The sequence below is a fragment of the Bactrocera neohumeralis genome, chromosome 3 (genome assembly GCF_024586455.1).
Source record: "Bactrocera neohumeralis isolate Rockhampton chromosome 3, APGP_CSIRO_Bneo_wtdbg2-racon-allhic-juicebox.fasta_v2, whole genome shotgun sequence".
In the NCBI taxonomy this organism is placed as follows: domain Eukaryota; kingdom Metazoa; phylum Arthropoda; class Insecta; order Diptera; family Tephritidae; genus Bactrocera; species Bactrocera neohumeralis.
Window position 1 is genome coordinate 39,887,473 of NC_065920.1, and position 14,354 is coordinate 39,901,826.

Below are 14,354 nucleotides of genomic sequence, written 5' to 3' on the forward strand. Positions count from 1 at the left end.
AGTAACCTTGCTTAAGTAAATGTTTGTAAAAAATGTAATTTGACATTCAAACAAACTTGGCTGCCAAGGTCTGTGACCATATTTTTGTTTTCTGACTTTTTAGAGAAGTTATTCAATTTACGTCCGATTCGAATCGATTTACTGCTATTAACATACATAATTAGACATATGTATTCGTAGACACGAGAGTCTGTTAAGCGGCAGTTAATATTTGTTAAACCTCGTTGCTTTTGACAAATAAAGATAATGTTGAAAGTCTGTGTTGGTAAATTCGGTTTCCGGTTTTCCGTGTTGATATTTATGATACAATATATGAATCTATGTACATATATGTCCAATGGTTCCAAGCCTTTGAATCTGGCTCCATAAATAATATGAAATAATACCCTATTCACAATATGCTTGAAAACATTAAAACTTATTTTACATATACAACATGCAGTCTGTCAAGTAAGAGCGTGGTCGTGTTAATTTATCGTTGTCCTCCTGCAAAATCCAATCTTCATTTTTTCTGATGAACCATCGTTTGGCAGATAGCAGTAAAGCCTTTTTGTAGATTTTTATCATTTTCTCGGCATTTAGGTTGCCAGTAAAGAGGTATAAAGTACCGAATCCCTGCTTTGAGAAGCAGCCCCAAAGATGCACCTTTATTCCATGTTTTACGATCCACTGAACAAGCCTATTGGTGGAAGTTGACCAGGCTCGCGTGGGAACAGAACGTGCCCATATAGAACATTCATCAGTAAAAATGACATTTTCAAAATCTCTATCGATATTCTCATGCGCCCAATCGAGTCGCTTTGTCACAAGTTTTTCAGTCAACAGAGGCTTCTTCATTGTGTTGCGCCATTTCAGATCATGAGTATGAAGAAGGGTTCGGATAGCTTCGTAAGATATATCTAAACCTTTTGTCATTAATTTTGCATGTCCTTGCCGCAGTGTTAAAGCAGGATTCGCGAAAACAGATTCACTATTCTTTTTTCATCTTTTTTGTTCACATTTTCTATCGAACCACGTTCTGGTAAATCATCGACATTTTTAGCCTCTATACATATGTATATCGCTGTATCCACTTCTGTACAAATGCCCTCGACTTTCTCATATAATAGGTTGTCAAAAAAGTCTTGCGGTTTTTTCGCTAGTTGGCGCTGAAAGCGCGTAGTTCTAGTTTTATTCGTCGCATCGGGCCATGCTATACCTTTTAGGAAAGCTCATTTCATGCGCTAACACGTGTTTGATTGATTATCGTTTCTTTTAAGTCGTTCGTGAGTTATAGCGCCGCAAACATGGAGCAAAATAAAGAGAAAATACGGCATATTTTACATTACTACTGTGATAAAGGCAAAAATGCATCTCAAGCCGCCAATAAAATTTGTGCAGTTTATAGACCCGATACAGTTTCCATTTCCACCGCACAACTATTGTTTCAACGTTTTCGTTCTGGTGTAAAGGTGGTCGAAGATGCGCCACGCTCCGGAAGGCCTGTCGTCGAAAATTGCGATAAAATCGCTGAATTGGTCGAAAGAGACCGGCATAGTAGCAGCCGTAGCATCGGTCAAGAGCTGCAAGACCTTTTACCGCAAGACTTTTTTGACAACCCATTATTTAGCAGCCGCTGATTGCGACATTTTGGAACCTTTCGGTTGGATGCAAAGGAACACAGCTTCGTAGCGCGACGCGTACTTAGCACTAATTGCGTTTAACGTGATTCTCTTTCAAAAGATTAACGACAACTGAACCTTTGTTGACGATGCATCAAGGACAAAACTTCCCTCTATCAGTTCGCGAAGGAATTAGAGCGAAATCTTTCATTAACTGTCGGTAAAGTCGACCACGCTCTTACTTGACAGACTGTACATAATCTATATTTCTATTTAAATTACTAGAAATTTTTGGGATTTTTAATACTGTATAATTCTAAATGCCGTTTTTTTATTATTTTCAGATAATGTGAACGCTTGAAACAGTATGTAGTCCACACAACCTAACCAAAGAGCCTACAAGTCGTTATTTATTAAGAAATCGTCGTGATACTTTTAGAATATAAGGGTACGCCGAAAATAAGCCGTATACATATATTATAGTTAAGGAAACACATTTTTAAGTCAAACAAATGACTGTCAACGGGCTGCTAGGACGCTCAGTGCTAACTGATGGTAAGCAAATTCTAATAAAATAAGAATGAACGATAACTTCGGCTGCACCGAAGCTCAATATCTTTGACAGATACATTTTTGTAGCATAAAAGGGTATAAAAATATCTAAATCTTAATTTTGATCGGTCAGTTTGAATGACAGTTATACTCGTATGCTACCTTGTTTTTTAACTGACAAATTCTTCTTCTTAATTGGCGTAGACACCGCTTACGCGATTATAGCCGAGTTAAGAACAGCGCGCCAGTCGTTCCTTCTTTTCGCTACGTGGCGCCAATTGGATATTCCAAGCGAAGCCAGGTCCTTCTCCACTTGGTCCTTCCAACGGAGTGGAGGTCTTCCTCTTCCTCTGCTTCCCCCGGCGGGTACTGCGTCGAATACTTTCAGAGCTGGAGTGTTTTCGTCCATCCGGACAACATGACCTAGCCAGCGTAGCCGCTGTCTTTTAATTCGCTGAACTATGTCAATGTCGTCGTATATCTCGAACAGCTCATCGTTCCATCGAATGCGGTATTCGCCGTGGCCAAATGACTGACAAATTATCTTCACTAAATTTGGCACGGATTGTTCTGCCCAAGACACTTGCAGTTTTCTACAATATCCGAATATCAAGATAAAATATCGTTTTTTCTTAATAAATAACCAAAATTCACCCGGAAAATTGTTTATAACAAAAAAAATATAGTTTCAAAGAACTAGCAAAAGGTCGGTTACGATATAAGATAAATACTTATCTCCCTTCCGCTTTTTTGCTCTTTATTCAATGCTTAAAAAAGGGTTACAGTGATCGGATTTAGTTCAAATATGCGCGGTTTGTTCGATAATCTGTTTCCATCTAGACGGCGACTTCATAATACCCCTGTCGTAGAAGCCCCCTCCTTACTTACGAAGAACTCGGACAGCCGCTTTTCACATGCCTCTTTTGAGTTCAACTTTACACCAACAAGGACGTTCGCCATGGACATGAACATGGTGGTAATCACTTGGCGCTACATCCGTTCTATATGGCGGATGCGATAAAACCTCCCATCCGAGCCCCATTAGCTTCTGACGAGTCATCAAAGTAGTCTGTGGTCTGGCGATGTCCTGGTGGAACACTACACCCTTCCTGATGGCCTTCCTGGCCGCCAATCCCGGCTTGGCCACTGTTTGGGACGATTCGCCGGCCTTCGACCACGACTGTTTTCGCTTGATATTGTCGTATAGTATGTGATCCATTCGTCGCCAGTAACCATCCGCTTCAAAAATGGGTCGAGTTCGTTCCGTTTCAGCAGCATATCGCAGGCGTTGATTCGGTCCAGAAGGTTTTTTTGCTTGACGCAAATGCGGCACCCAAACATCAAGCTTTTTTGTGTATCCAGCCTTCTGCAGATGGTTTAAAATGCTTTATTGACTAACTCGATGTTTTCCACGATTTGATCGGTATACGTCGTCACAGGTCTTCCGCTGACTGGCTTATCCGCAGTTCGTAGTGATAGAGTACCATCCCCCAAACCACCATTAATCTCACGGAATGTTTCTCTAGCGGATTTGCCTTTAACGAAGGTAAACTTTAAAATAGCGCAAATTTCGGCGTTAGTGAACTCCATGTTTACACGTCTATAACTGTTGAACGCAATATCCAAACTAATCATGCATAGCGTCGTTTTGTAGGTTATGTTAAGACCTTTCAAAGATGTATAGTACTGCCAGGTACGAGCTCTGTAGCGTATGTATAAAGATAAATAGCCGCGAAATTCAAAAGACAAAACGGCCGAACGGAGATATTTGACTACCTAATAGTTGCTATAAGAAATCCTACAGTGAATGGTATTATAGCTTCGGTGCAGCCAAAGTTAAAGTTTTTTGTTTTCCATATTTTGAAACATAATCTAATAAACGGTCTATAATTTCAATTTTCCCCGAAACAACAATATGATATTGTAATACGTTAGCGCATTTTTATAAGGTACTTTTTAGAGGTAGCAATGCGGAACAGCTGTCAAAACAACTGTCGACAAAAATAATGGTTTAAACATTTATGCTAATTATAACGACGAGCGTGGATTTTGCAGAATCATGAAATATAAGAGATGATTTCTCGACTCCTATTAAGAGAGGCTAGTACAGTTTGGTTTTAATGCTTCTCAAGTCAATAAAGTCTAAATGTCAAATAGTTCTAATCTGATGATAACACGTCATACAGCGGTTCAAGATTTTAAGGCCCAATTATATTTCATGAAATCGGCCTGTTAAAGGTTAGTAATTCAAAGTTGGCTACAATTGACCAGTTAGAAACGAATATTCGGTGTTTTGTGGAAGAAATAAGGTTTGCTATGCTGAAAGAATTTATGCGAAATTTAACCGATACATTTGTATAAAAAATTCTTCATATGACCAGTTTCGTTGGTCGTATACCTGATACTAAAATACTTGTTATTTCTCTCCTTAAGTATCTGTGCTTATTTAAAATAAAATTTAAATATGGATATTCTAAAAATAGCCTGTATATATGCTCATTAGAACCAGGTCAATTTGTTTTTGCATTATTGCGATAAATTTAAATAAATATATACTTCTCTCACCCAAACAAATTTGCAAATTAGAGATCACTTTTCAAAATACGTAAATTATGTGCTATTTGGGTCAAAACACTCTTACGTTTTTATTTTGTGCAAACAAATGTTCGTATTTATTTAATTTTATCTCGACAAAGACATCATATTTGTTGAAATTGTGCTGTCTGAGAATACGACATCAATTTGGATTTGCACTCAATCCAACCTTTTTTATTTTTTTCAAGTGAAACTTCTAAGATGTGTATATTCAATATAATCACTAAAACTATTCTTTAAAATGACGTGTAAATTTAAAATATAAATATTTCGATTTTTTAGTTCCGAAATTTTTGGAGATCTCATTATGGAATACCTATAACCCAGTACTATTTAAGGGTTTCTATATTCTTTGTTATATCCGGAAATACTTGTATGGGTGTTATTTGAAAAACCTTACTGAGTTTCTACTATTCAAATAATGTAAATAGCTTAACAAATTATTATCTTGATAAAAGTACGTCGTATAGTCTTGTTTTTAAGTCGCTTATTGCCGAAGTATAAAATCGGATTCCTAATATCTCTGGATGTTTTCACGACCGATTAATAAATGATATTTGAGAAACTATGCGGTGGTGTGCTAGAGCAAAAATATATTTTTGGCTAATAATAAAAAACAACGTTCTCCAAGAAGAAACTAGTATTACCAGGATACCTAAAAAGTTTCTGTAAATCCTTAAATTTGGCTATACCCCTTTGATTTTTCATCCTTCAGCGTCGACTCCAAGATACGCTCTTTTTTATGGGAACCTGTTTATGGCAGGTAACCTTTGACACTGCCGTCGTAAGGCGACGGAAATGCTAAGGGAAAACATTATTTTTTCGGCAAAATAATTTGTTACGCACGAATTTAGTCCGCTCTTATTTGTCACTTATGACTTTATTGTTTAATTGTCTGTTATTTAATGTCTAATAAAATGAAATATGCTTTGAACAAACCGTTTTTGGATTGCACTATTTTTTTGGCTGTGGACACAAGTGTTAACACGCTTTTTTATATAATTGTTTATTTGATATACTAGCATTATTTGCCTTATACAATATTTCTTATTTAAAAGTTTAATAGACCACTGAATAATCTGGGAATTCGTTTTCAAAAAGTTTTATTACCAATTTGGCATTTGCTAGAACATGTCACAGATATAAAAACAATTTGAAGTTAAAATAAAATTTTCGTTTGTGCCATGAATTCGACAGTTGGTAAAATATATTTTAAGGAGTAGCTGAAAAATCCACATAAACAAACATTTCTATTTATTTGAACTCTTTTCAATAGGATCTCGATCGAATCGACGCTCCTTGGTTTCCCTCATCGTGGGCCTTGTCGTTGGTTTTTGTCTCGCTGAAATGTTTATACTATCGACACCGGCGCGCCACGACTATCTGCCATATGCGGGTCATCAGCATGGCGATGCCAACGATGCACACAACAGCCACGACATGCTTGGCGCGGAGGGGCCGGAAGCGGATATTGGCGCACACCAACATGCATATGAAAATTCAAGCATAGCGATGAAAATGCACAATGAGGTGCGTGTATTATGTTGGATTATGACAAACCCGAAGAATCACAAAGCAAAAGCGCGTCATGTAAAACGAACATGGGGCAAACGCTGCAATAAGCTGGTGTTTATGAGCTCTGAGAAGGATGAAGAATTGGGTTCGGTGGCGTTGCCAGTGCAGGAGGGACGCAACAATTTGTGGGCGAAAACAAAGGAGGCATTCAAATATATTCATGCTCATCATTTGGACGATGCGGATTGGTTCTTCAAAGCAGACGATGACACGTAAGTTAGATTTTGGAGTTGGCTTTATAATAAAAAAATATATTTGTTTGGTATTTTTATGCTTTGCAGCTATGCTGTTATGGAAAATATGCGGTATATGCTGTATCCTTACTCACCGGAGACACCCATATACTTTGGCTGCAAATTCAAACCATTTGTGAAACAGGTAAGAATACCAATAAATCAGTATGAATCGGTTTAAGTCGTTAGTCGTTGGATCTCGTGCCGTCGTTATCAAGTTTCTGTTTACCAAATCTTATAGTGGTAGTTAAATTTATGTTTATCTACAAGTGTTCTAAAGCGCCCGTAAGATCTATATTGTTCATATAGTTTTTAAATGATCCACCTAAGAAAATTTTGTAGACCTTAGACTTTTTCGAGTTGTCCATTCATGGCGAATCTCGTGAATTATTCGGTTACTGACAATATATTATTATTAAATTCAAGCCAATATCTATGTCTAGAAGTTTTTTGATATCGACCTCCCAACATAGCTCTAAATAACATAGTGGTAGGTCGTAGAGTTGATATTGGCCCTAAAGGAGACACAGGAGCTTTGAGACTACCACAAGTTTGTTAAGGTGCCTAATATCAATTCCAGCAACTTCGCCAGATCCGCGAAAATGTAAATAATGAAATGATTTTAAGCTCAGTCTATCCAAAGCTGAATTGATAAGAAGGATCCATATGGTTCCATGTTATCTTCTTCCATGCGGCTTTGGCAATTCGCGTCCAACAAGATATGTAACCTCATCGTATGTAAGCTTAATGAACAGTGTCCGGTCAAAATTCCTTTCATGACGGCGATATGAACTTGGCTAAGAACAAGTAGTTCAGAGCACCTCTTTTGTTAGACTTTGGGCAGAAGAAACTTGCAGCCGCACAATTCTTTGTTATTGATCAGTATTTCCCACTCGGAAAGTCCATGGTTCCAGCACTAGAGCGCAAGAAGACAACGGAGTACAAACTAGTTGCTAATCTGATGAAATAGGGGTAAGGGTACCCTATCAAGCATGCTTATGTAGTAGTACCAAGTTATCAGGGATGCAATCGAATATTTCAGAATATCTCTTCTTCAGCTTCCCTGAGTTTTATGGGAGCCTTAGGCACATTACACCTGCCAGAAATATCTACAGTGGAAGTTTGTTGGTTTTGTCTTTAATGCATCATACAATACATACCAATGAGAGATGCTCTTTGAACACATTCCAGTTGCTTACCACTTTAGGTAAGAGACCACACCTCATTTCATTTGCTTATCTTCAGCAATATAAGGCTATCGATGCCTTCCTCACTCTTTCCTCTATTTTTCGTCTCCACGAAGGCGTCCTATTCAGGATAAGCCTTAAAAAGTTCTCCTTGTGGCATACTAAATCTTTATTTAATAAAGGTTTGTCACCGAATGTGGTATTCAAAAATAGTATTAATATTGCAGAATCTTTGTGTGGACACAAGCTTTTGAGAAGAATTTTCTAATACCGGAGCCTTTCCTCGAAGGAGTGGTGTGTTATTCTGCTATGAAAAATCTTCTTCTAACTAACATTCTGCTGAAATGGTTCAAAACTTTCTAGATTTTGGTGCTTCGATGAAAAGTCTCTGTCAAATATTAAGAGAAGCTGTAGTTCAAAATGTTCAAAAATATCGACCCTACCATAGATCAATGTCAACGTCTAAATATACAATATACATACATATAACAATTTGCCGAAAACAAAAAGATCTTCGCGAGGAGTAAAACTCGAATAGATCGCATTGAGTGGCGAGAGGCGACATGAAATGAAACACCTATGAAAGAGTGAAATCAGTTTTGTTCTCTTTGAAAGCCGAGTGATCTAAGTATAGTTATGTATTTTCAGGGAAATGTCTTTTCAGTTGAGTTTCCTTATGGGGCGCTTGCACTTCACCTAGTTTCATATGTTAAACCTCTGATAACCGTTTCAGCATGGAAAATTATCAAATATAATACCATTACCCATTTAAAGAGGTCCAGATAAGATCAAGGCAAACCGTTATTTAATATACATACATATAATCATTGTTAACTGTCCTCCAGGGTTATATGTCCGGTGGCGCTGGCTACGTACTCAGTAAGGAGGCGGTTCGCCGATTTGTCGAGAAAGCCATACCGAATAAGGATTTCTGCAAACAGGACAACACCGGCGCTGAAGATGCTGAAATCGGCAAATGCTTGGCGAAGGTAGACGTAATCGCTGGCGATTCACGTGACGAACACGCGCGTGGCCGTTTCTTCCCATTTGTGCCAGAGCATCATTTAATACCATCACATACGAATAAAGATTTCTGGTACTGGCGTTATATCTACTACAAAACTGATGAGGTGACACCACAGTTATCTATTATCGTCTATTTTTTATTTCTAATATTTGATCATCTTTTTCTTCGTGTACAGGGTTTAGATTGCTGTTCTGATAGGGCGATATCCTTCCATTACGTATCGCCAAATCAAATGTACGTTTTGGACTATTTGATCTATCATTTACGACCGTACGGTATTATCAACACGCCCGAATCGCTGCCCGAACGTCTGAAAGTGGGCGAGACGATGCCTCCGCCAGTGGAGCAGACAACCGCCGCTATTGAAGCTGAGAAGGCGAGCGAGGCCACAACATGAGCGAGCGTTTAGTTAGGTATTGGTATATAAATATGGAAGGAATATGTATATTTACAGTTATGTTGACAGCTTTGTAAATATTGGTTTCCCCTCTGTGTTTACTAATTCAAGTATCTACGTAAGTACGTATTTGCCATAGCCAGTAGCTGCTACATTAATATTTTTTGCCAAAAACATATGCGTTGCTATGCGTTCGATCTGTACAAAGGAAAGAACTCTCAAAATAATTCCAAGTTGTATTATTTAGGTAGATTTGCGATAAAATTAAGTCTGTATAAGTAAAATAGTTTTATTATTATTAATTTTTATAAGAATATACTATACTATTTTATAAAATATTTATAAACAATGGCTTTATAAAATATGCATTTCATAATAGTACTGAAAATATTGTAGTTAAAACATAAATATTTAAATAAGAAATATGCGGGTTGAATAGAGAAATCTTAAACCTTAAGAAAAGGTTGGCAAAAATGTTTAAGTTTAATTTTAAGTTTACATATTTGAATTGCATTTCCAAATACGTCAAGTGTTTTAGAAAACATATGCTCAGACCATGATTAAAACAGAAGTGTTAAATTGAAAAAAAGTGTATATAATTTCAGTTGATATACATACATACATATGTATATCTGAAAGGAATTTTCGCTAGAAAATAAACAGAAAGCTCAAAATACAAAAAAGGCAAACAAATACATATATTAATATTAAAATAGAAATACATCTCTGAACTGTAGGGCAAAAAACCAAAGAATGTATGTATGTATCATTAAAAAGAATACGTATTAGAAACAACTAAATGTAAAATACTACTTAGCGCCCACAAAAAAAAAAAAAATAATTTAATTAATAACTTGAAAATTATAATTATTTTTGTTATTTTTTACAATAATTTTATTTTTTCTTTCATAATTTTACAAAAACTATTCCTGGTAAAATGTGGGCAAATTTTTAAATACTACTTATACATAAGTAAATCTTAAATAGTTGCCATTTTCATATACTTAATATTGGTATAAATGAAATGCGAGCGAAAAGACAAGCACAAAATGCGCAAACACTAAATTAATATAGTGAAATTGAAAACCTATTAAAATAAACGGAGATATGAATATATTAAAAGACTCTCTATTTGTTATGAGGGGTAAATTAAAGAAACAGGTTATATCCGACGATTCTCATGAGAAACGTCAGATTACAATCGAGAAAACGTTGGTCCTCGGAACAACATCACGAATAGAACACGCATCACAAATATTCTTTGTGGTAGTTTGAATGTTTGATACTTGAAAAGCCTCCTTCCAGCTGTGATCCCACCTTACTACAACTAGATAAGAATGTAATCAGCAGAATGCAGATGTATGAGAACGCTGAAATGCTACATCACTACCGAAAACAAATTGATCTAAATTAGCCAGTTGTTGAAGGTGCGAGAGCAAAAAGAGCCGGGAAATTACTAATGAGTTAGACCAGTCTAGTATTTTCAAAATCAGCTTTTTTACCATAATAGTATATATTATGGTCATAAAAATATTAAGTATTTGGAATAGTCTCCTTCACCATGTACGAGTACAACTTTAAACGCGTTTTTTTGGAAACTATAATTTTCCAATCTGGCGATGATGGTGCTCGGAGATTGTTAGGCGTATCACATTGAAATTATAACTTTAGCTTCTTTAGATTCTCAGAGACCACTAAATTATACATATATATATAAATGATCAGCGTGACGAGCTGAGTCGAATTAGCCAGTATTATTACATCCACGAACTACTTGCTCACTTTTTGAGATATCGATCTTGCACATGTCCTTTCCTCACCAAGAAGCTGCGCGTTTGTTGGACCGATACGATATCAGACTACTTTACATATATGTAGCTGCCATACAAACTGAACTGAGTGGCATAAAGTGCTTTATCATTTGAGTAGATATCTTCAAGAAATTTTGCATGGATTATTGCCTAAGCAATGATTCAACCTCCGAGAAAATTGCTCAGATCGGATCAGTACAGCATAAACTGATATATAAACTGGACGATCGGATCGGCAGCTTTATTATTTCAAGAGATATCCTTATCAAATTTGGCATGTATTATTTTTTAAGGTAACAGTACAATCTTCGAAGAAATTTTTCAGATCGTGTCGCTATAGCTTATAGCCTCCGTACAAACGGATCGATCAAAGTTTTTTACGTGATTGGTTGTATTTGCGAAAGGTATTATAGGGTTGTTATAGGAAGTTAACATTTTTTCATGTGCCAAGATAGACGAAATTATCTACGACTTCGAAGTTATGACTGTCAACAGTGACCTGGAAGCCTAGTCGCGAGTGCGACGACTGTTTGTTTGATGACAGTAGATACTTCGTCTTGCTTTTCACTCTAAATCATGTAACGCACTGGAAATTTGTTTCTGGTTATCACATTATCACAATACTTTTGAGCAATTCTTCCTGTGGTCACCTCCGAACGTACTGGTTTTCATCGAACTGATTCACATTCATTTCCATTCTTCAATGAAGATACAATTTTTTCAATCATCTAGAACTCAATTTAGATGTTCTCGGTAGAAAATCAGGCGTGCCGTGTGCATTTTTAGCTTTAGAAGAGATTTTTTCCTTGAACTTTTCTCTTTGAAGCCCATATTTTAGAGCCCTCTGTGAAGTGCTTAACACATAAAAAGAACAAAAATTTGTAAATATTTAAATAAAAGTATAGTTGGAATTCAGCAATATAGAATTTTCAGGTGTGGTAACATTTATTGGTCATTTCGCCTTTTTGTCTTTTGAAATTCTCGGCTATGTGCATATAAAGCGCTACAGAGCTCGTATCTGGCAATACTATACATCTTTGAAAGGCCTTGACACAACATTTTTGAAGCGGATGATGACTGGCGACGAAAAATGGATCACATACGACAATATCAAGCGAAATGGTCGAAGGCCGGTGAATCGTCTCAAACAGTGGCCAAGCCAGGATTGACGGCCAGGAAGGTTTTGTTGTGTGTTTGGTGGGATTGAAAGGGAATCATCCACTATGAGCTGCTCCCATATGCCTAGCTAATTAATTGTACCATCTACTGCGAACAACTGGACCACTTGAAGCAGTCGATTGACCAGAAGCGTTCAGAATTGGCCAACAGGAAGGGTGTAGTGTTCCACAAGGATAACGTCAGACCCCACACTTCGTTGATGACTCGTCAGAAGCTACGGGAGCTCGAATGGGAGGTTTTATTGCATCCACCATATAGCCCGGACATACGGACATAGCGCTAAGTGATTACCACCTGTTCCTGTTCATGGCGAACGCCCTTGTTTGTGTAAAGTTGAACTCAAAAGAGGCTTGTGAAAAGTGGCTGCCCGAGTTCTTCGCAAATAAGGAGGGGGGCTTCTACGAAGTTGGTATTATGAAGTTGTTGTCTAGATGGAAACAGATTCTCGAACGAAACGGAGTATATTTGAACTAAATTCGATCACTGCAACACTTTTTTACATTGAATAAAGAGCAAAAAGGCGGAAGGGAGATATTTGACAACCTAATATATAATAGAACATACGAGTATGAAAAGGGACATTTTTTAAAGCTTTTAAGAGATGCAGGTATGCTCACAAATTTACGTCATAAGAGTATGACACTCATATTATAATTATTATATCTTAAAATATTAACAAAATAATGTGCAAGCCAGATGATGTAACAATCTGACAAAATAGGTCAAAGTCGGCTGAGTAAACAAGTTTGACATCAAATTTGCCCTATGTATGTGTTTTTAGACAGGAATTTTTAAAGTATACAACGGATATTATATAATTTTAAGCCCCTATTACGGTTTTTAATCCAACTTCATTTTGGTTGAAGTTTAGAAATTCGGCATTATCAATATCAACTCAATCCGGTAATCCAATAAGGGATCGTGGAAAGTGTTTCCAACAAATAGTCTATACAACCTATTATTCCTAGGAATATACTTTTTGTGTAAAAATAATATAAAATGACAAATGTGGTGTTCATAATATTGAAACCTCCTTAACAACCTTAGATATCGTAGTGTTTGAAAGCCTGACGTTAAAATTATTTTAACTGCATTTGTGATAACAACCTTCATCTCTTTTTGTGAAAAACAAAATGATTCCTTACTTTAACCCTTCTGTTACCTTAAGGTCATCTCGTGACCTTTTTATATTATTTTGCTTATATTTTCATAAAAGACACAAAATTTTGGGATTTCCTTTTACGAATTCCTGCATTGAAATGAAACGTAACCGAGCATCGGTGAGTATTTTGATTGAATTCGATGGAATATTATCTGATTCAGCAAATTTGTCGCCTGATAGAAACCCAAATACAGACAATAATGGAAGACATTGTGAATATTGATAAGTATAGTGATTTTGAGGACGATGCGAATGTATTGGAAGAATTGCCAGATGGCGAATCTTCTGAAAAGTATGGTACATTGCTAGTGAAGAAGAAGACAGTAAATGCTGAAGCTGATATAAGTAAAATTCCCGTGTACTTTTCACCTACAGCAACTAATAGCACTAGACCCAGAACAGAAAATATAATTCGACGACACCCCGGTTACAGTATATTCAGATCACCGAATATCAAATAAAAAAGGAACATTTGACCTGTGCTAGAGTTCACCAACATCGAGGGCGCTAAAAAATTGGAAAGAAATATAAACCAATTGATTAAATAGAATTTAATGGATTTTGGGGTATTTTGATATTAAGAGGTACTTCAAGTGGCATATTTATACAATATGTACTTGCTAAAATACATGTAATTTAGAAACAGGCGTTTATCTCTCGTACGGAATAAGTCTCCGCAGTCTTTGAGATGAAGTTCATGGTGGACTAATATTTTGTGTTGTGATGTCACTTACAAGGTTTTTGGAAGTAACTTGTGTGCTGAGGTTCGTTAACAGAGATAATCGCAGAGCGAGAGTATATGACAAACTTGCTCCAATTCGGGATTTTTAAGAGAAAAGGGTAGCTAACGTACCACTACTGTTTGTTCCCTATGAAAAAGTAACAGTCGATGAGCGTTTAATTTCTTCAAGAGGCAGATGCCCACTCTTAGCTTACATGCCAAGCAAGCCAAGTAAATATGGGATATGCGAACAAAATTTTGCATAAATTTTCAAATATATTTGGGAAAAGATTCCGCAGAACCGGAACGAAACT

General features: G+C 36.6%; 1 protein-coding gene across 2 annotated transcripts in view; it reads left to right on the forward strand.

Moving 5' to 3' along the window:
• The window catches only part of LOC126752630 (glycoprotein-N-acetylgalactosamine 3-beta-galactosyltransferase 1), a 48,940-nt gene extending 38,651 nt beyond the window's left edge, over positions 1-10,289 (forward strand). For both annotated transcript variants that reach the window (XM_050463570.1, XM_050463571.1), the window contains exons 2-6: positions 1,946-2,156; positions 6,025-6,535; positions 6,605-6,701; positions 8,589-8,873; positions 8,946-10,289. In XM_050463570.1, coding sequence (XP_050319527.1) covers positions 2,114-2,156; positions 6,025-6,535; positions 6,605-6,701; positions 8,589-8,873; positions 8,946-9,167 — 1,158 coding nt within the window. In that variant the 5' untranslated portion in view covers positions 1,946-2,113 and the 3' untranslated portion in view covers positions 9,168-10,289. The remainder of the gene's footprint in view (positions 1-1,945; positions 2,157-6,024; positions 6,536-6,604; positions 6,702-8,588; positions 8,874-8,945) is intronic.
• Positions 10,290-14,354: the final 4,065 nt, after the last annotated feature.